This window comes from Podarcis filfolensis (genome assembly GCF_964270895.1).
Source record: "Podarcis filfolensis genome assembly, chromosome: 16".
In the NCBI taxonomy this organism is placed as follows: domain Eukaryota; kingdom Metazoa; phylum Chordata; class Lepidosauria; order Squamata; family Lacertidae; genus Podarcis; species Podarcis filfolensis.
In genome coordinates this window covers 8,104,578-8,126,959 of record NC_139620.1, presented here as the reverse complement: position 1 = coordinate 8,126,959, position 22,382 = coordinate 8,104,578, and the positions used below count along the sequence as shown (strand labels likewise).

Genomic DNA, 22,382 nt, shown 5'->3' with positions numbered 1-22,382 from the left:
GTTCTCACAGTGGCCAACCAGACCCCTATAGGAAACCATCAAGCAGCCCTCTGGTTTGCCTGGAATGGGGGTGCTTTGCATGCATGGCTACTATACAAAGCTAAGAGTCACATCCATTGCTGCACTGCACCGATTCTTGCCTCCCATTGCACCCACCATTGTCATGCAGCCCCCAAAGGGTTACTCACAAGGCACTGTGTCTCCCTTTGGCCAAAAACAGCACCCTATCCCCAGTTTAAAGGCACAAGAACATAGGAGAACCAACAGCAGAACGCAGCGCCCTCTTCTTCCAGCCCTGTCCTTCCTAAAACTTCAAGCTCCAAATCTCCAATTTTTTAAGAGAGAGAGAGAGAGAGAGAGAGAGAGAGAGAGAGAGAGAGAGGGATAGACGCTGGGGCTCGCAGGTGCTCCTAAACTCCACGCGGCAACTTCTCTGATCCTGTGCTTGTTGCATTTAACTTGGCAACAAGAGGGGAGCAGGAATCCACTCTGCGCGTGCTCTGTGGCTCTCCTTGGATTGCTTCCCCATACATCCCGGGAGCTCAGCCAAAACTGGCACAGAAAGTCCCTAATTCTAGCCTCCCTAGAACAGCCAGGGAGCTTCCTCAAAAGCTGTTCTCTTACTAGAGATCTTGGGCTGCTTGTGCCATCCCAGAAGGGATCCCGGCTGGGTCATGAAACGGGATCGTGTGCCCCAAAAAGGAGGAACAACACCAAGATGGATTCTTGGACGCCTTGCTGTGACTTCTGCTTGGCAGATCCAATCCCGAGTCTTTGTTACATCTCGTCTGCGTGCATTTGCTTTGTAGGGTCTTTCTCTTGTTTGGGCCTCCTGGAATTAGTTTCCTTGACGTCGCTTGGTGATCCTGGATCAGACGTGTTGGCGATCGTGGTCTCCCTGGCGGTGTCAGGGTTTCTGGCGGCCGCTGGGTCCCCGTCGCTGGCGCCGGGGTCCTCTCGGGGTTCTTCCATTTGAACATGTGACGATTCTGGGCTGCGGGTGGTGGGAGACTCGTCCGGACCAGAAGGGCTGCCCTTGGTCAAGATGTGTCGGGAAATCACTAAAGGAGATGGAAAAGTGTGTTAGGGGACGCGGGTGGCGCTGCGGTCTAAACCACTGAGCCTCTTGGGCTTGCCGATCGGAAGGTCGGCGGTTCAAATCCCCGCGACGGGGTGAGCTCCCGTTGCTCTGTCCTAGCTCCTGCCAACCTAGCAATTCTAAAACATGCCAGTGCAAGTAGATAAATAGGTACCACTGTGGCGGGAAGGTAAACGGCGTTTCTGTGCACTCTGGTTTCCATCACAGTGTCCCGTTGCACCAGAAGCGGTTTACTGCCAGAAAGCTGTCTGTGGACAAACGCCGGCTCCCTCAGCCTGAAAGCGAGATGAGCGCCGCAACCCCATAGTCGCCTTTGACTGGACTTAACCATCCAGTCCTTTACCTTTTCACCCTATCTCATGGGTAGGCAAACTAAGGCCCGGGGGCCGGATCTGGCCCAATCACCTTCTAAATCTGGCCCACGGATGGTCCAGGAATCAGCATGTTTTTACATGAGTAGAATGTGTGCTTTTATTTAAAATGCATCTCTGGGTTATTTGTGGGGATAGGAATTTGTTCATCCCCCCCCCCCACAAAAGAAACATAGTCCGGCCCCCTACAAGGTCTGAGAGACAGTGGACCGGCCCTCTGCTGAAAAAGTTTGCTGACCCCTGCCCTATCTTCTCAGAGACACCACAGAATCATAGAATTATAGAGGTGGAAGGGACCCTAAGGAGCATCTCTGTCCTCTCTTCACACACACTCGTGTTCTTCCTCTCTCTTGACACCCTCATCCCACTTTGCCCCCCCCCCATGATTACCTCCAGACGGCTTGTAGTCAACCCGGCTAACCTGGGTCCCCCCAAGGAAGGAGCTACAGCTGGGCAGGATGAGAAGTCCAAGGGAGAAGATGATGATCTGGAAGTGGAAGGAGAGAGGGTTTATTTAAGCGCTTTTACATGGGTGTAAAAGCAGGGACTTGAGAGTCCCATGGACTGCAAGAAGATCAAACCTCTCCATTCCTAAGGAAATCAGCCCTGAGTGCTCACTGGAAGGACAGATCCTGAAGCTGAGGCTCCAAGACTTTGGCCACCTCATGAGAAGAGAAGACTCCCTGGAAAAGACCCTGATGTTGGGAAAGATGGAGGGCGCAAGGAGAAGGGGACGACAGAGGACGAGATGGTTGGACAGTGTTCTCCAAGCTACCAGCATGAGGTTGACCAAACTGTGGGAGGCAGTGGAAGACAGGAGCGCCTGGCGTGCTCTGGTCCAGGGGGTCACAAAGAGTCGGACACGACTAAACGACTAAACAACAACAAAAGCGGGGATACATAGCCTTTGGCCTTCCAGGGTGTTATTGGACTACAGCTCCCATCATGCCTCACCACTGCCCATGCTGAGAGCTGTCGCTGCTGGGAGATGGAGTGCACCTGGAGGGTAAACTGAGTGATCGTCTCCATCACATTCATTTATATCGATTACTTGCTTCCCTCGCCAAAGTGACCCGAAGCGACTCTGGAATATACTCTGAGTCGAGAGTGGATTTCATGCTCTTTATTCAGCTCATAGTGGTGAGGAGGAATGGAAGTTCCCCCAGAATGTCTGCTTTATATACATTATTTACACAATGGGCCCCACGTGATTGGCTAATTCCGGGATTCTCCAATCAGGTTGCGGATTCACTTCCACCTGAAGTTGGATTGGGTGGCTCCTGTGGACCAATCAGACTGCTGCATTCTGAATCCTATTGTTCTAGGACCAATCAGACGGCTGCATTTTGGATCCTATTCAACTCAGCACATAACAGACTCCCAGACACAATACAAACACTAAAACCAATTTACAATGAAGACCCGTCCATGCATGTCAATACAAGACAGGCCTTAGGGATCCTGTCCCATCAAAGCCACATTCAAACCAAACCACGCCTTTATAAAGACACCTTGAGCAGTCATGGCTTCCCCCAAAGGATTCTGGGAGCTGCCATTTCGTTAAGGGGGCTGAGAGCTGTTAAGGAGACACTCCATTCCCTCCCAGAGCTACAATTCTCAGAGTTCCCTGGGAAGAAGAGGGGTTGGTTCCCCCCGTTTTTAAACCACTCTAGGAATTCCCAGGGAGGGGGAACACTGAAAAGAGGCTCCTACCCCTGTATTTTCTCTCTCCCCTCAGAATTTTTGACACCCCCTCCAAGATTCATCACTCCAAATCTGCACACCCACTGCAATTCTCTTCTGAAAAATGATTTTGCTGGTGTTGAGTCTTATCGCCATGCATGACCACCCCCACTTTGCTCTCTGCCCCCCCCCAATTTACCACGAGGCAAGTGCTGGTCTGGGCTGCCTTCGTGGAGGTCTGTTTAATGAGTCCTTGTAGCTTCTGAAGCTGACCCAGCAGGGACCTGTAAGAGGAAAGGTGTTTGAGTTTCTCACGTCCAGATCTGGAGCCAGAATGTTTGCCACATGCTGTGTGTGAAATCATTGCAGAATAGATAGGTCTATTGTCTATTGCTCACCTTGCTGTGTGTGAAATCATTGCAGAATAGATAGGTCTATTGTCTATTGCTCACCTTGCCGACAAAGGTCCATAAAGTTAAAGCTATGGTTTTCCCAGTAGTGATGTATGGAAGTGAGAGCTGGAAGGCTGATCGCCGGAGAATGGATGCTTTTGAATTATGGTGCTGGAGGAGACTCTTGAGAGTCCCAAGGACTGTAAGAAGATCAAACCTATCCATTCCTAAGGAAATCAGCCCTGAGTGCTCACTGGAAGGACAGATCGTGAAGCTGAGTCTCCAAGACTTTGGCCACCTCATGAGAAGCGAAGACTCCCTGGAAAAGACCCTGATGTTGGGAAAGATGGAGGGCACAAGGAGAAGGGGACGACAGAGGACGAGATGGTTTGACAGTGTTCTCGAAGCTACCAGCATGAGTTTGACCAAACTGCGGGAGGCAGTGGAAGACAGGAGTGCCTGGCGTGCTCTGGTCCATGGGGTCACGAAGAGCTGGACACGACTAAACAACAACAAAAACATTGTCTATTGCTGCTGGCTAAATGGAACCTTCCCATCCAGAGGCAGTCAACACGTTTTTCCCCAGCAGCGTTTTGCTATCCTTGAACTCTGACAATGCCTCTTACTTTAAGGTTACCAGACGTCCCCGTTTCCCGGGGGGCAGTCCCTGGATTTACAAATCAGTCCCCTGACAAAATCCATCTGTTTAGTATGAAGTTGAAAAGCGCCCTCGGATTCATTGAAAAAAATCTGGTAACCTTGTCTTACTTGCCTGGAGGACAGAGCTGTGTGTACTTGCGTGTATATCAACCAGCTGACTAACATTCACATTTCCTTGCCTACTTTTGCCTCTGGCACCCCAAAAACTAGCATGTGGCCCCTGGAAGGTTGTGCATAAGGAAATGTGGCCCTTGGCTTCTGAAAATGGTTCACAAACTCAGATATAAAATGCCAATTTGGTCGGATATTGGTATGATGCTTTGCGCCTTTTATAAACGGAAACAATAATAATAATAATAATAATAATTAATATTAAAATAATTTTATTTATATCCCACCCTCTCCGGCCAAAGCCGGGCTCAGAGCGGCTAACAACAGTAAAAATAGCACAATTTAAATAAAATCATTGTCAATTAATTAAAATATATTCTAAAATCAATTCAGAATCAAATTAATGGCAACCATTGGGCTAGAGTTCTATGAGGATTACAGAAGGAGAGAGCGGGCCAGACTGTGCCTTGGCCAAAGGCCTGGTGGAACAGCTCCATCTTGCAGGCCCTGCGGAAAGATGTCAAGTCCCACAGGGCCCTAGTCTCTTGTGACAGAGCGTTCCACCAAATCGGGGCCACGGCCGAAAAAGCCCTGGCTCTACTTGAGGCCAGCCTAACCTCTCTGTAGGGACGCGGGTGGCGCTGTGGGTTAAACCACAGAGCCTAGGACTTGCTGATCAGAAGGTCGGCAGTTCGAATCCCTGTGATGGGGTGAGCTCCTGTTGCTTGGGCCCTGCTCCTGCCAAATGAAAGCACATCAAAGTACAAGTAGATAAATAGGTACCACTCCGGCGGGAAGGTAAACGGCGTTTCCATGCGCTGCTCTGGTTCACCAGAAGCGGCTTAGTCATGCTGGCCACATGCTGTATGCCGGCTCCCTCGGCCAATAAAGCGAGATGAGCACCGCAACCCTAGAGTCGGTCACAACTGGACCTAATGGTCAGGGGTCCCTTTACCCTTTACCTTTAACCTCTCTGTGGCCAAGATGTCTTTATTTGAAGACCGTAAGGTCCTCTGTGGGACATACCAGGAGAGGCGGTCCCATAGGTACGGGGCCTAGGCTATATAGGGCTTTAAAGGTTAAAACCAGCACCTTAAACCTGATCCTGTACTCCACCGGGAGCCAGTGCAGCTGGCATAGCTCCGGGTGAATGTGTTCCTGGTGTGATTTACTGGTCTTCTGGCAATTAAATTTCAAGTGAAGCTTTCCCAATGGACACTATCCTCTTGCCTGCTGGTAACAAAAGGAAGGACCTTGCTTTCAGGGGGGCAGTAACAGACTTACATGTTGTGGGTCTCTAGTTCCTGCACTTTCTTCCTCAGTTCCTGGTTCTGCACAGAGCAAGCTGCCACCCTACCGAGGAAGGAACAAGGGGGAAAGCAGTTACAATTCCTCACCTGTACATTTGTATTTTATCATCTTTTTGTAAAACACACACAACCAAACAGCCTGCACACACTGGGAAACTGTGCCACAGATTGCAAAGAGAGATGAGTTGGTGACGTCACGGATGCTAGCCAATAGGCACCTTTCATGGTGGAGAAGATTCTCCCAAAGTTGTTCAACTCCACCTCCCACAAGCCTCAGCAAAACATGGCCAATGGCCAGGGATAATGGGAGCTGGAGTCCAGCAACCTCTGGAGAACCACAAGTCCCATTACTCCTGACCTAGGCACATGTCCCAGCCTATCAGGGATCACATGTTAAATGCATTTGCAGAGATGTAAAGATGGGATGGAAAGGATGAAGGATTTGATGCCCTACCATGTCACCCAAAATTAGCTGCCTGAGGCCATGGCCTCACTCTGTCTCAGGGTAGTGCCGGCCGTCTTTATAGGCACATGTTGTGCTAGTATATACGGTATGCCTTTTTGTTAACCTGGCTGGAAAACCGCACTGCAGACTTTAGAGAACTGTGAATTCCGAAGGAAGGCTGTGTTCCGGTTCATGCACGGTTTATTTGTTATTTTAAATATATATTTTTATTAAAGATATATTGGTTTACAAAAGTATGTGTAATGTCTCTTTTTCCAAGTTACATTTTCTACAGATCAGTTTCATTTGTTGAGACATTAGTGATACATTAGGAAGAAAAGGGGGAAAGAGGTGGAGGGGGTCATGGGGAGTGGGTTGGGGTTGGGGTCGGGTGGCGATGTTACTATTTTACTTAGTGTATGTGTGGGGTTTTGTGTCAGCGTCGCTTGTGCAGGTTCTCTTTACTATTCGTTTGTATTCCTTTGGTGGTGAATGAGATTGGGGTTGGCCTAGGGCAGGAGTCAGCAAACTTTTTCAGCAGGGGGCCGGTTCACTGTCCCTCAGACCCTGGGGGTGGGGCGGACTATATTTTGGAAAAAAATAACAATGAACGAATTCCTGTGCCCCACAAATAACCCAGAGATGCATTTTATATAAAAGGACACATTCTACTCATGGAAAAACACGCTGATTCCTGGACTGTCCGTGGGCCGGATTTAGAAGGCGATTGGGCTGGATCCGGCCCCCGGGCCTTAGTTTGCCTACCCATGGCCTCAGGTGTGGTTGGCTGTCTTTGACTGGCTGTGGTGAACTTTGTTTTTGTGTGTGAGTGGGGTGTGTGCGTGTTTTTGGATCAGGTTAGCCAGATTGATTCGTATGCTGTTGGTGCGTTCTTGTTGTTGTCTTGTTGGGCTGTGTATGTGATAAAGGGGAACCATACCGGGGTGAAGGCATCTTCCTCTATTTGTCCCCGTGTCAGTTTCAGATTGTTGGTTAGTTTTTCTAATAAGGCTATTTCCCATACTATTTGATAGGTAAAGGTAAAGGGACCCCTGACCATTAGGTCCAGTCGTGGCCGACTCTGGGGTTGCAGCGCTCATCTCGCTTTATTGGCCGAGGGAGCCGGCGTACAGCTTCCGGGTCATGTGGCCAGCATGACTAAGCTGCTTCTGGCGAACCAGGGCAGCACACGGAAATGCCATTTACCTTCCCACCAGAGTGGTACCCATTTATCTACTTGCACTTTGATGTGCTTTCGAACTGCTAGGTTGGCAGGAGCAGGGACCGAGCAACGGGAGCTCACCCCGTCGTGGGGATTCAAACCGCCGACCTTCTGATAGGCAAGTCCTAGGCTCTGTGGTTTAACCCACAGCGCCACCCACGTCTCTTATATTATTTGATACCATTGGTCTATGCTTACTCCTGACAGGTCTCTCCAGTGTCTGGCTATGATGATTCTGGCTGCTGAGAGTAAGTGGATTATGAACTCTTTGTGTTGTGAGTAGGCACTATAGTCTTGGAAGATGTTTAGTAGGGCCAGTTCTGGGGTTGGTTCATGCATTGTTAAGTGCAAATTAGGTATAAAAGGTAAAGGGACCCTTGACCATTAGGTCCAGTCGTGACCGACTCTGGGGTTGCAGCGCTCATCTCGCTTTATTGGCCGAGGGAGCCGGCGTCCAGCTTCCAGGTCATGTGGCCAGCATGACTAAGCCGCTTCTGGCAAACCAGAGCAGCGCACGGAAACACCGTTTACCTTCCCGCCAGAGCGGTACCTATTTATCTACTTGCACTTTGACGTGCTTTTGAACTGCTAGGTTGGCAGGAGCAGGGACCAAACAACGGGAGCTCACCCCGTCGTGGGGATTCGAACTGCCGACCTTCTGATCGGCAAGTCCTAGGCTCTGTGGTTTAACCCACAGTGCCACCCGTGTCCCATACCAAATTAGGTATGTCCACCTTTAAATTCAAACTGGCTTGAATTTCTACTCTGTGCCTTGTGGCTGGGAGTACAGGAAGGGGAATCTGGGATGCAAAATGGACAGGGGTCCCCACGCCACAGACCCCACTCTCACCGGCTCTCCAGCCCATCAATATATTCTTTTTTGCGACGTCGGCTGTCCTGCGCCGACTGCTTGTTCCGGATTTTCCTCCGCACCTTCTTCAGGATCCGTTCCTCAGCCTGTTGAAGAAGTTGAGGGGCGAGAGAACCTTTTAGGTGCACACAGATCTTTGGGGCGAGCTTGAAGCTCACAGAATATAGTTCAGAAATCCCCAAACTATTTGCTGAGGAAAATATGTACAAATACGTACAACCTAACGAAGGGACAATATGAATGGACTCTCTGCGCCTATACTATGGCCAAAAAGACAAGTATTGATGAACTGGAGAAATAAAACTGCAGTTCCCTTCAACGATTAGATAGAAGGTATGTAAAAACTCATAGCACATGAACATATTGCACATAGTATACACATAGACTTGTCACGAACAAATTTAATGATATTTGGAATCCATTTCTATAAACATTGTATTAAGGTTGGATCTATACCCAGGAAAACCGCCCACTATAAATACCGTAAGTCAGAAATTAGATGTTATAACGAAAGGAAAAAAATGCTATAGAAAATCGCAATTTTTTACTCTCCAGAGCCATCTGGTGTTGCATTTTTATAACACATTCAAAACGCTGTTTTTTCACTAATGTAGCTGAGTCCTGAGTAGGTTAAATGTAGGTTAACTAGAATAACAATCTTGTAATATCTATAAGTTCTGTTTTTGTTTTGTATGGGTGTTATCTCTCTCTTTTCTCCTTTTCCTTTTCCTTCCCTTTTCACGTCTTATTTTACACTTACAACTATATACACATTACTTTTTAATCTTTCAATAATCTATCTATATGTCCCCGAGCTACACCTGAAAGTCATTGCTGGGTGAAGATGAGTGGGGTGACTGGGTGAGCCAGGGTGTCGTAGCAGTTAGCATGTCTGACTTGGACCTGGTAGAGTCCAGGGTTCAAATCCCTGCTTGGTGTGACCTTGGGCCCAGTTACTGCCCCCTTGGCCTAACCTACCTCTCAGGGTTGTTGTGGAAATCTAATGAGGAGGGGGGAGAACCAGGTACAGAGCTCCTTGGAGGGAAAAGGTGGGATATAAATGCAATAAGTACAGTGGTACCTCGGGTTACATATGCTTCAGGTTAAATACGCTTCAGGTTACATATGCTTCAGGTTACATGCGCTTCAGGTTACAGACTCTGCTAACCCAGAAATAGTGCTTCCGGTTAAGAACTTTGCTTCAGGATGAGAACAGAAATCGTGCTCCGGCGGCGCGGCGGCAGCAGGAGGCCCCATTAGCTAAAGTGGTGCTTCAGGTTAAGAACGGACCTCCGGAACAAATTAAGTACTTAACCCGAGGTACCACTGTAAATAGATTTTGGGGTATAGCTTTGCCTGATTCCTAGTGCGCCTCTGAGATCAGTTTTTGTGGTTTTCGCGCTTTCCGAACATAATTCAAAGTGTTGGTGCTGACCTTTAAAGCCCTAAACGGCCTCAGCCCAGTATACCTGGAGGAGCGTCTCCACCCCCATCGTTCTGCCCGGACACTGAGGTCCAGCGCCGAGGGCCTTCTGGTGGTTCCCTCATTGCGAGAAGTTAAGCTACAGGGAACCAGGCAGAGGGCCTTCTTGGTAGTGGCGCCCGCCCTGTGGAACGCCCTCCCATCAGATGTCAAAGAGATAAACAACTACCTGACATTCAGAAGACATCTGAAGGCAGCCCTGTTCAGGGAAGTTTTTAATGTGCGACATTTTAATCTTTGTTGGAAGCCGCCCAGAGTGGCTGGGGAAACCCAGCCAGATGGGCGGGGTACAAATAATACATTACGATTACTACTATTACTATTTAGACACTTTGGGGAGAACTCGACAGGGAGGAGGATGGGGACAAGACTTGCATTGCTTGGCTCCGCCTCTCATTGATTCTAGCCCCGCCTCCTGGTAGTCTCCATGCCTTCCACTCCCAATGGGCCACAGTCAGGGATGGATTTAGGTTTGATGAGGCCCTTGGCTACTGAAGGTAATGGGCCCTTTATATGTCCAGCTGTCCTTTGTCAACAACAAATTGTCACTGTTTTTTGTGTTGAATATATGCTATATGGTAATTTATGGACCTAACAGGTATCTAAAGCCATTTGCACATAACAAAATATGTATTTTGTCAAAGTAATTGTTGAACTGACATACAATTAAGAAGTACTGGATATTAATAGTGAAATACAATTAAGAAGAAGTATATTAATAGTGAAATAATTACCAGTGATATTTTAGGAAGCAGGCTAGCAGATGGGGCCCGTTATTTACATCATGGGAGCCTACCCAACACAAAACACCGTTGCTGTATGTAGGTTTTATTTTATTTGTTTTTTATCTTATATTTTGGAAATGCACATCCAGGTTTTTTGCCCCTTTAAATTTTTTGGGGCCCCCAAGAGAGTGGGGGCCTAAGCTATAGCTTGTTTAGCTTATATGTAAATCCGCCACTCGGACGTGGGTGGTGCTGTGGGTTAAACCACAGAGCCTAGGACTTGCCGATCAGAAGGTCAGCGGGTCGAATCCCCGTGACGGAGTGAGCTCCCGTTGTTTAGTCCCAGCTCCTGCCCACCTAGCAGTTTGAAAGCACGTCAAAGTGCAAGTAGATAAATAGGTACCGCTCCGGCGGGAAGGTAAACGGCGTTTCCATGCACTGCTCTGGTTCACCAGAAGTGGCTTAATCCTGCTGGCCACATGACTCGGAAGCTGTACGCCGGCTCCCTCGGCCAATAAAGCGAGATGAGTGCCGCAACCCCAGAGTTGGCCACGACTGGACCTAATGGTCAGGGGTCCCTTTACCTTTAAATTCGCCACTGGCGACAGTGCCTGGTGGCTAAAGAAATCTTAATGTAGCATTAAAAAGAGATAAAAGCCACATGCACATATTTTTTAAAAAATTAAGAAATAACCCAAGGAAAGCTACCAAACTGAAAGAAATCCCTGCTCATCACTTCTGGTCTCCGTTCCTTCTGGGATGGGGGAAGTGTCTCTGCTGGTTTCTGCAGCCACGTACCTTGGTGAGGGGGAGGTCAGAGCACAGCAAGACCCCTTCCTCGCTCAGGAGCCGCTTTTCCTCCTCCGTCAAGTAGAGGCCCTGGAGTTGCAGTGGCTCGAAAGGATCCTGCCCCACCGCAGAGGAAGAGTGTGTTAGCTGGCTTGTGGCATTTGCCCTCCTAGGTGTGTGACATCATACTGGGTCATAAGGAAAGGGTTAACCAAGAGTAAAATGATTAACCAATAGGAACCCAAGGGGAGGAGTTAGAGTTAGAGTTGTTAAGAAGTCAGTCTGGAGTTAGAGAAGACAGAGGGAGGATAAGTCTGTGGGTTGGGCTAGTGTGATGTGAGAGAATCTGTTAAGAGGAGTCAGTTAAACAGTTGTGATAAACAGAAGGTATTAGGAAGGTGTAGGCTGGTAAAGAAACTAAGGTTAAGAAACTGACAAGAAAAATTATCTGAAACCATAAACTTGTTAATGCCTATAAAATAAACTTGTTTATTTGGTTTGATGTTAACAACTGTCTGGACTCAGTGTGTACCCGAGAGAAACGGGTTGGTGGCAGCAGGGAAGCAGGCACAGTGGTGGCAGAGGGATCAATAGACCGTCAAACGTCCGTTATTGCCACAACACCCCTTTGCAAATCACCCTCTCTCGGGGAGATAGTTCTTTTGGGACCTGCTTCGTTTCACAAATGGGGTCCTATTGCATCATCAGCTAGGATTCTCGTCTGCTGTCTGCATTGGCCGGAAAAGAGGGCCTCTAAGCATGTGCAAGGGACGCAAGTGGTGCTGTGGCCTAAACCACTGAACCTAGGGCTTGCCGATCAGAAGGTCGATGGTTTGAATCCCCGCGATGGGGTGAGCTCCCGTTGCTCGGTCCCTGCTCCTGCCAATCTAGCAGTTCAAAAGCACGTCAAAGTGCAAGTAGATAAATAGGTACCGCTCTGGTGGGAAGGTAAACGGCGTTTCTGTGCGCTGCTCTGATTCGCCAGAAGCGGCTTAGTCATGCTGGCCACATGACCCGGAAAAACTGTCTGCGGACAAACGTCGGCTCCCTCGGCCAGTAAAGGGAGATGAGCGCCGCAATCCCAGAGTCGTTTGCGACTGGACTTAACTGTCAGTGGTCCCTTTACCTTTACCTTTTTTTAAGCATGTGCAGAATGCACCATAATGGTATTTTGGGTGTTAATGTGGAAATAGCACAGGACTCATCACAGGCCTTCCGTGATTTTGGAGTCATGAATAGGGGTCAGGCTCCAGTCTACCATCCCTGCTAAACCGGTGGTGATGGTTAGAGGGAGGTAGCGGACTACGCGCTAGCGCCCCCCTGTGGCAAAAGGAAGGAGCCAACCAGCCAAATATGGAAGCTGAATAAGAACTGTGAGCCACGGCGGGTCATGTAACACTCCCCGAGCCCTACAAAAGCTTCTAGTATGCTGATGGCTCTCAACAATGCTTGTGCTGTCAAGACATCCACTCTTGTCCCTTGATATGACCATCTGTGTGCGACACCTGGGATTTTGCAGAGTCTAGCAATGAGTCTGCAGAGTTGCCAACTAAGGAGCCGGGACAGATATCTGACTCCGGTTTGACGTTGGAGATTTGAGGCTCATTAAGCCCAAGGCTGGTAGGTCAAGGCCCTCTGGACCCCACATCCCACAGCCTCAGGGCCCGTGAGGCCAGAGCCAGGACGCTTGCAAGCAGCTCCCCCAGGCCCTGAGGAATCGTCTGCCTCCCAACCAACCTCATAGGTCCAGGTGAGAGCCCAGAAGATGTCCCAGTCTGGAGGAATATGGCGGTTCTCACAAAGGGAGAGAGGTACAGAGGCTCAAAAGCCCTCAGGCCACCTCTTTCCTTTGTGAGAGCCAAGTGGCTCACTTGGAGCTGTCTGTGGTGCTGAAAGCCATGTGAGTACAGCCTAGGAGAGGTGGATGGGAAGCAGTGGCTCAAAAGGCCTCTGTCTACTTCTAGCCTTTGTGAGAGCAAAGTATGTTAATTGGAGCTGTCTGTGGTGCTGAAACACCTAACCTGCCTTGTTTCACATGCTCCTCTAGAAGGCCAGGCCAGACCAGGGCTCCATCCGCACTATACATGTAAAGCTGCACCATCCCACTTTAAACAGTCATGGTTCCCCCAAAGAATATTGGGAAGTGTAGTTTGTTAAGGGGGATGAGAGTTATTAGGAGACTCCTATTCCCCTCAGTGTGGTTTAACAATCAGGGAATTGTTGCTGTGTGGGGAGCCTCTTAACAGCTCTCAGTACCCTTAAACTACACTTCCCAATGTTCTTTGGGGGAAAGCACGACTGTTTAAAGTGGGATGAAAAAGCTTTGCATGCATATTGCAAACTAGGCCCTGGACAAGACACCCCAGAAGATCAGTTCCATTATTACTTACCTGGGGCATAGGAATGTCTTCCACGTTGGATCTGGTCACATTCTCCAAGAGCCCGAGTGACACTTCGCTCATAGCACAGGCCTCAGGGAGTATTGCCGGAGGTGTCCAGTTCTCTGGTGGGGAGGAACGAAAGAGGCATGGGGCCAGTCAGAAAGGGGACAAGTTTGGCAGACGGACCTAGTCTAAATACCATGTAGAACACTGACATGTCTTTTCATCTGGTTTTTAGCTAATTGTTGATTTCAATTATTTTAAATTGTTGCTTTAAATTGTTTTTCTTGAGTACTAATTCCATTGTTTTCTGATTTTGCAAACCCCTGTGAGGTTTTCCTTTTCCTTTCACAATCGAGCGGTATATAACTTTTCAATGAAATAAATAAATCAGGACCTGAGCACACCAACAACTCGCCCCACTTGTATTCCCTGGCAACTGTCATTCAGAGCATGTTGTCTCTGAAGAGCAGAGGTGGAACACAGCCCCCATGGCTAGCAGCCATTGATATAGCTTCATCCTCCTTGAGTTTCTTGAACACAGCAGTGTGGTGTAGCGGTTAGAGCGTCAGACTAAGACCCGGGAGACCAGGGTTCGAATCACGACTTGGCCTTCACACAGGGTGTGCTCTTGGGCCAGTTACCACTTCTCAGCCTAACCCATGGGTAGGCAAACTAAGGCCCTGGGGGCCAGATCCGGCCCAATCGCCTTCTCAATCCGGCCTGTGGACGGCCCGGGAATCAGTGTGTTTTTACAAGAGTAGAATGTGTGCTTTTATTTAAAATGCATCTCTGGGTTATTTGTAGGGCATAGGAATTCCTTCATTCCCCCCCCAAAAAAAATATAGTCCGGCCCCCCCACAAGGTCTGAGGGACAGTGGACCGGCCCCCTGCTGAAAAAGTTTGCTGACCCCTGGCCTAAACTACCCCACAGGGTTTCTGTGGGCATGACGTTTAGGGAAGCTTTTAATGTTTAGGAAAGCTTTTAATGTTTGATGTATCACAGTATTTTAATATTTTTTGGAAGCCACCCAGAGTGGCTGGGGAAGCCCAGCCAGATGGGCGGGGTATAAATAAGAAATTATTATTATTATTATTATTAAATGAGGAGGAGGAGGAGGAGAGCCAATGAATGCCACCTTGAGTTCCTTGCGGGAAAGGCTGGGAGACGAATGCAACGCAATGCAGTAAAATAAAGAATCCTGCACACTTACCTAAGGGGTTGGAGAAGACAGGATCAGGTCCGGTCGCCTCCTCCACCATACCCATGTCACAAATAACCTCATAGATGACGGTGGCCGATATGTCCGGGGGCCCAAGCTCACTCTGCACTGGGGGGTCCGCGTGGGGATTGTCTGAGATCCCGCTGTCACTCTCTGGCGAGGCGACGGGGCTTCTCGATTCGTAGATGTCGTTTGGGTTAATCAGGAATTGCAAGAGATCTTCTGTGTCACTGTTACTCGGACGACCCTGCAGCAGGAATGCGGTTGGGTTGCTAGTACAGTGGTACCTCGGGTTAAGAACTTAATTTGTTCTGGAGGTCCGTTCTTAACCTGAAACTGTTCTTAATTTGAGGTACCATTTTAGCTAATGGGGCTTCCTGCTGCCACTGCACGATTTCTGTTCTCATCCTGAAGCAAAGTTCTTAACCCGAGGTACTATTTCTGGGTTAGCGGAGTCTGTAACCTGAAGTGTCCGTAACCTGAAGCGTATGTAACCTGAGGTACCACTGTACTTGCTTTGGAGTGCTTGCGTGTATCTGTTCCCCTTGGGGTGTCAGGAGGGATATTTACAAGAAATTTCAACTGGGGGTGGGTAGCTCTATCATTCCCCCTCTCCCCCGCCACACCCGAGAAAGCTCAGTCGGTTGAACACGAGACTCTTGATCTCAGGTTCGTGGGTTTGAGCCCCATGTTGGGCAAAGGATTCCTGGATTGCAGGGGGTTGACAACCCTTGCTGTCCCTTCCAACATTGTCCCTTCCAATTCTATGATTCCCATCGGCCAACTCCTGACAGATGAGTGAGGCCGCCCGCCTGTCAGTCACCTGACCTGTCCATCACTTGACAGAGGCACAGCTCTGAAACTGGAACACAAGCAGAGCCTGTTGGATCAGGCCCATTGAGTCCAGCATCCTGTTCTCACAGTGGCCAACCCAATGGGAAACCACAAATCAGGATTCGAACCCAAGATCCCTGTGGCTTCCAGCAACTGGTATTCAGAAGCAATGTGGCTGGTAGCCATCGGTAGCCCTATCTTCCATGAAGGTTAGAATTTTTCTATTTTTTAATTATTATTTTTTTATTTATACTTTTCAAGTTTATACATCTCACTAATTTTTCAGTCATTTCGACATTTCAAAACTTGACTTCCTTCCCCCTCTTTCTGCGGTCCCCTTCAGTTTATTACATCTTCTGCATATCCAAACTAACTTAAATTTGCTCATTTATTCATCTTCTTTAAATATATACTCTTATGAAACTGCAGGTTTATTACAGTATTCCCGCCAATGTTTTTACCTGTTTACAATTTATCTGTAACTTGGTTACGGATTTCCATTCTGTGACCATTTCCATTCATGTGTGTGTGTGTGTGTGTGTGTGTGTGTGTGTATATATGAAGGGAAATGGTTTCTTGAATAGTTACAGATAAATTGTAAACAGGTAAAAACATTGGTGGGATTATTGTAATAATAATAATATTAATAATGTAATAATAATATTGTAATAATTATTGTGTGTGTGTGTGTGTATATATATATATATATATATATATATATATATATATATATATATATAGTTATATTGATTTCTTATTCTTCCAGTAAGTTTCACCATTTCTGCATATTCCATAAGTTTTGGTATCCGTTCTTCCTCTGCTGGCACTTCTGCTACTACCATTTTTGGAAAAACGGCCGTGAAGGTTAGGATTATAGCACTGTAGAGCTGGCAGTGACCCCCACCCCAGGGGTACCCCAAAGGCCATCTAGTCCAGCCCCCTGAAATACAGGGGTTTCCCTGTCCCCTTTACAAACAGACAAATAAAACATTTTTTATCCATGTAGTTTGCCCTGACTCACCAGTACTTCGCCAGCTTCCCAGGCATCGTAAACCTTTTCTGACACTCGTCCATAGGCGTGGTCTTGAAGCGGGAAGCTGGGTTTGGACATTGGTGCAGAAAAGGCACCGTTGGGCACCAATCCTTCCTGCCCCTCGAAGAGGAGGGCATCTGGGAGAGTAGGGGTGCTAGACTCCATGGCCTGAGATGAGCAGACAGCATGTTAGCGGCTGAGAAACCTGCAAAGTCCCTGGTTCAAATCATAGCTGTCAACTTACATATTTGAAAATAAGGGACCAGTAGCATCAAAAATAAGGGATCAGCGGCCAAAATAAGGGATTTTAGTCAACCAGCTGAAGTGCGAAGTTAAAAGCGACCAGATAATTTGGGAGAGCAGCGCCGGTTTTTAGCCCTTCGTTTCCAGAGGTTGCTGCTCAAGACACCAGCTGATGAAACACTGCAATTAAATAACTACAAGCAGCAACCACTTTTTGCGTAAAACAAAGTCCAAGCTACAAAGATGCTGCTGCAGTTCTGTATCTTTTCTCTCATGCTCCATCTGCAGCTCTCAGTTTCATCAGACAGGGCGGGAGGAAGGGGGGGGGGGAATAGCTGCTTCCTTTGAAACCCCGGAAATTTAAGGGACATCATCAATAAGGGATAGCAGCGGGACACGGCGCAGGGATAAGGGAGTTTCCCGCCAAATAAGGGACAGTTGACAGCTATGGTTCAAATCCTGACCTCCTTTGGTAGCCTTAGGCAAGCTACCCTCTCTAGGCCTCAGGGTTTCCATCTGCAATATGGAGAGATTGGGTGATAATGCCCTACCTTTTTTGGGGGGTAGAGATTGTGTATAAAAACAGAGAGAACAGTTATAGCAACAGATGAAAATTATCATTATTATTATTCTACATGACTGCACCGCCCTTCACCCGAAGGTAACGGGGTGGTTAACAATGTAAAAAGGCACTATGCAGAACTGGCAAAACTGGCATATAAGCCATGGGACAAGGATAACTGTGACTTTAAAGATGAATGGGAACCCTTTGCAAAGTATTTGAAGACGCAACAAAGCAAACTGGACTCCTTGGCTGGTTTTGAATAAACATTCACATTAATTATTGATAATTATTACTTAAATAGTTTGAGGATCTATACAACTGTGTAACATGCAGAAAACAGCATTTTTAGAGAAATCAAAGACTGGAACTGAGAGAAGTCGGGGGGTGGGATTTGTGTGGGAGGGTGGGGGAGGGAGGAAAAAAGGGGGGAAATAAGGATGACATGTTTCTGGATAATATGTTTTGTTTTAATTTTGAATAAAAAAGTAATTAAAAAAAAACCAATGTAAAAAGGCAAAAATGCACTCCACAAAAACAACCACCTCCCCACAGTTTAAAAGGCAAGCAAAACAATGAAACAGGCACGTAGAATGAGTGCAGTTGCACACGCGTTAAAACAAAAAAGGCAAGTAAAAAACCAATAGCATTATCTGATTATTGAGTATAGTTCCAAATTTGCCAGGTTTGTGATGAAGACTGGCCTGCACATTGTGGTTCCACTGTACAGTATATGTCATAAAGGAATGCTAACTCGTATAAAAACTGTTCTATTTGAAATCTCAAATTACGCTTAATTTCCCCCATTAGAGCTATATTTCAGAGTGAGTGGTCTACCTTACAAGGTTGCTAGTAAGGGTTACCGATTGATTTCTTTGAGCACCCTAAGGCTGAAACTCAACGTAAGAGAGGTAAAGTTGCAATCTTATACCCATTTTCCTGGAAGCGAGTTCCATAGTATTGCCATACGACCTCTTTTTCCAGGACATGTGTTTTTTTTCATGGGTAAAATGTAAAATGAGAGTCGTCAGAGCGATCCAAGCAGAAGTCGACAAACGTGTCCTCTCTTTTTTGCCCTTCAAAATATGGTAACCCTAGACTTCCTCTGAAGGAGATGGCACACAGCTTGGGAGAAATTCTGGACCCATCGCTCCATACCCTCAAACGCTCTGAAGCCAAAATCCAGGACATCATCATCTTCCTGGATGTCATCTTCCTTGTTATTGCAAGAACATGGTGGCCATTTTGGTTGCCATGATTTCGCACTGCGGTTCTCCCCCCGCCCAAAAAAGCATTTGGGGGGCATGGCACCCCAAAACATGTGTTTTGGGGTGAAGATCGCAGCCCTGATTTTGGGGGTGGGTGGGAATTGTGCCTCAAAATCGAATGAGAACATGGCAACCAAAATGACCGCCGTTCTCTTGGGTTAAAAAACAAGATTTCCTGGCCTGGTTTTTTTGGGACACTTGGGAGGTAATTTCACTGTTGCTGAAGGCTCAAGTGGTTTTGATGGCATGAAGTGTTTTCCATCAGGGACACCCCAACTTAGGGTTGCCATATGTCCGAAATTTCCTGGCCACACACAAATACTGCAGCCAGAAGCAGTGTCCAGGAAAAACTCATACAGTGGTAGCTCGGGTTAAGAACTTAATTCGTTCTGGAGGTCTGTTCTTAACCTGAAACTGTTTTTAACCTGAAGCACCATTTTAGCTAATGGGGCCTCCTGCTGCCGCCGTGCTGATTACTGTTCTCATTCTGAAGCAAAGTTCTTAACTCAAGGTAATATTTCTGGGTTAGCGGAGTCTGTAACCTGAAGCATATGTAACCCGAGGTACCACTGTATTGGCACAGTGTTGTCATTGCCGATTTACAACTTTTGTGTGCGGATTTACACTTTTTGAAATATGGCAACCCTAGACTTCTGAAATTCCCCTCCCCCCCCCAAAAAAAATGATATAACAAAATTAATTTAGACCGACTAAGAACTGTAAATAAGAAGAAGCAAAATACCAAGCATGAGATAGAAGAAGCATTACTATACAGAGTTGTATAATAAATAAAAATTAAAAAAACAGTAGGTGGAGGAGGCAGGGGCAATTCATCCTCGTTTTCTCCCCATTTTCCTGCTGAGAACACTGAGGCTAAGGGGGAGGAAGCTGACAACCAGAGCCACTCTCTGAACTGGTTGTTTCAGTCAGAGAGCAGGGGGGCACTGAAGTCGGTGGGTCACTGTCTGCCCTGACAGCTTGCACAGCCATGAGCCATAAGCCTACAAAAAGTTCGCTTAACCATTGGTTTGTTCGCCTTGAAAAGCACGACTGCCCGGTGGATTTTTCTGAAGTGGATTAGCCTGTGCTGAAATTTAAGCTGCGTTATCAGTTGATCTCCCACTCGGGAGTCCTTTCCACCCCCCATCTCTTACCTTGCTCAAATATTACCTGCCCGCTTCAAATATCTCTCTGTGTCCCCCGCTGCCTGTAAGCGACCTGCAGACTTGCAGCCAGCCTGCCTCAAGCAAGGTAGCATTTCTTCCGCCTTCTTCTTCTTCTTCTTCCGTACAGGATCCTGGCATCCTGGAACAGCCTTGTCAAGGCCCACCCCCAGGCCTTAAACCAATTAAAAGGGGTCAGGTAAACACATTCACCTGTTCAGGCGGAGCTGAATTGGAGGAGGAGAACTCTTCACCGTGCGGCCCTGAGAACAGAAAACACGGCGAAATCCTAATCACATTTATTCAGGTTACTGGGAACTGTAGCATGCTAAGGGTGCTGGGAATTGCAGTTCTGTGAGCGATTAATGACAGAAGCCGTGTGCTTGAAATGTAATTAAAGTGAAAAATCATATTGAATTTTGATAGTGTTTGCTTCTGAGTAAATAAGGTTAAAAAGCAGAGACATCACCTTGCCAACAAAGGTCCGTATAGTTAAAACTATGGTTTTCCCAGTAGTGATGTATGGAAGTGAGAGCTGGACCAGAAAGAAGGCTGATCGCCGAAGAATTGATGCTTTTGAATTCTGGTGCTGGAGGAGACTCTTGAGAGTCCCATGGACTGCAAGAAGATCAAACCTATCCATTCTGAAGGAAATCAGCCCTGGGTGCTCACTGGAAGGACAGATCCTGAAGCTGAGGCTCCAGTACTTAGGCCACCTCATGAGAAGAGAAGACTCCCTGGAAAAGACCCTGATGTTGGGAAAGATGGAGGGCACAAGGAGAAGGGGATGACAGAGGACGAGATGGTTGGACAGTGTTCTCGAAGCTACCAGCATGAGTTTGAGCAAACTGCGGGAGGCAGTGGAAGACAGGAGTGCCTGGCGTGCTCTGGTCCAGGGGGTCACGAAGAGTCGGACACGACTAAATAACAACAACAACAAATAAGATTGCCAGAAATCGGGGGCTGGAGCACACTCATTTCTATGCAGGGCAGACCTCTTGAAATCAATGGACCTAAGTTAGACTTGCCAGGAACCACATAATATCCCTTTCTGGACTGCTAAGAAATCAATATTTTAATGTGGCAGCACTTGCAGTTTGAAACTCCCTGCATGTTGTTATTTATTCATTTACCGCCCTTTATCCGTAGATCTCAGGATCACAACATGAAATCGCAATATAAAAAACAGGAAATGCGTAACAAAAATAAGAACAAAGCTGAACAAATAATCCCAGCTCCCACAACACTTTGAAAAAGGCATAAGATGTCAATCAGCCAAAGGCCTGGTTGAAGATAAACATTTTTGCCTGGCACCTAGAGGTGTATTATGAAGGTGCCAGGCAAACCTTCCTGGGGAGAGCATTCGGCAAACATGGAGCCACTGCAGAAAAGGCCCCGATATCATGTTGCCACCCTATGGTCCTCTTGTGGAGGAAGCACATGAAGAAAGGCCTCAGAGGATAATCTCAAGATCTGGGTCAGTTCATATGGAGAGAGTTGGTCCTTGAGGTACTGTGGTCCTGAGCTCTTTATAGGTCTAAAGCATCACTTTGAACTGAGCCCGAAAACTAATTGGCAGCCAGTGTAGTCAACAGGAAGGCACTTTCTTCACTGTGCGCTTTTTGGTGCCTGCTAAAAACAATTTTGTTTAGACAAGCCTACTCAGATGTGTTAAAAGGTCTGCCTCGGATTCGTATCAAGATCATTCTGTCATTTTTGAGACTGCATCCCAGTACAGCTTTCGCCACTCTTTTGTTGACTATAAGGGCCACTCCATTTCTTTTAGGGGATATGGTGCTGGAGGAGACTCTTGAGAGTCCCATGGACTGCAAGAAGATCAAACCTATCCATTCTGAAGGAAATCAGCCCTGAGTGCTCACTGGAAGGACAGATCCAGAAGCTGAGGCTCCAAGACTTTGGCCACCTCATGAGAAGAGAAGACTCCCTGGAAAAGACCCTGATGCTGGGAAAGATGGAGGGCACAAGGAGAAGGGGACAGCAGAGGACGAGATGGTGGGACAATGTTCTTGAAGCTACCAGCATGAGTTTGAGCAAACTGCGGGAGGCAGTGGAAGACAGGAGTGCCTGGCGTGCTCTGGTCCAGGGGGTCACGAAGAGTCGGACACGACTAAACGACTAAACAACCACAACAACCCAGATGTTTTAAAAGAAAATGGGAGAAGGGAGAAAATGATATCAAACAGGATTAAGCCGCTTCCCCTGTTTTTGGCATGCATGTGATAGAACTCAAAATGAAGCAGTAAACAGCTGGATTGCCATGATTTCAGTAAACGGGGAAGAAAATGAGCACATAGACAACACATTGTAGTCAGTTGTAATTGCAAATATCCCAAGCTTGGGCAGATGGCTGTTGAGAGCGTTTCAGGGGGTCTACTCTTGAGTGCGGTTTAACAATCAATTCCTCTTGCCGGGGGCTCTGGGAACTGTAGCTCTGATTGGGGAAGAGCGGGCTTCCTAACAACTCTCATCTTAACAAACTACAGTTCCCATTAT

At 47.4% G+C, this 22,382-nt stretch overlaps 1 protein-coding gene and 1 long non-coding RNA gene across 3 annotated transcripts in view; both read right to left on the bottom strand.

Moving 5' to 3' along the window:
- The window catches only part of LOC310752046, an 83,295-nt gene that overhangs the window by 5,121 nt on the left and 55,792 nt on the right, over positions 1-22,382 (bottom strand). The window lies entirely within an intron of this gene.
- Positions 367-20,075, bottom strand: CREB3L4 (cAMP responsive element binding protein 3 like 4). 2 transcript variants are annotated; one of them, XM_083591365.1, is made up of 10 exons: positions 19,860-20,075; positions 16,621-16,800; positions 14,757-15,012; positions 13,552-13,664; positions 11,171-11,278; positions 8,144-8,250; positions 5,601-5,669; positions 3,353-3,437; positions 1,861-1,957; positions 367-1,061 (listed from the first exon to the last, which is right to left on the bottom strand). In XM_083591365.1, the coding sequence occupies exons 2-10, from the start codon at positions 16,795-16,797 to the stop codon at positions 778-780; spliced, it is 1,296 nt and encodes a 431-aa protein (XP_083447491.1). In that variant the 5' UTR covers positions 16,798-16,800; positions 19,860-20,075; the 3' UTR covers positions 367-777. The 2 variants fall into 2 exon arrangements, with proteins under 2 accessions (XP_083447491.1, XP_083447492.1); XM_083591366.1 differs by having other exon boundaries at positions 19,876-20,075.

Coding starts and splice junctions, on each gene's coding strand:
- CREB3L4 (XM_083591365.1), bottom strand. CDS start 16,797: ATGGAGTCTAGCACCCCTACTCTCCCAGATGCCCTCCTCTTCGAGGGG. Junction 11,279..13,551: donor AAGACATTCCTATGCCCCAG/GTAAGTAATAAT, acceptor GCGGTGGGGCAG/GATCCTTTCGAGCCACTGCA. Junction 1,062..1,860: donor TGACTACAAGCCGTCTGGAG/GTAATCATGGGG, acceptor CATCTCCTTTAG/TGATTTCCCGACACATCTTG.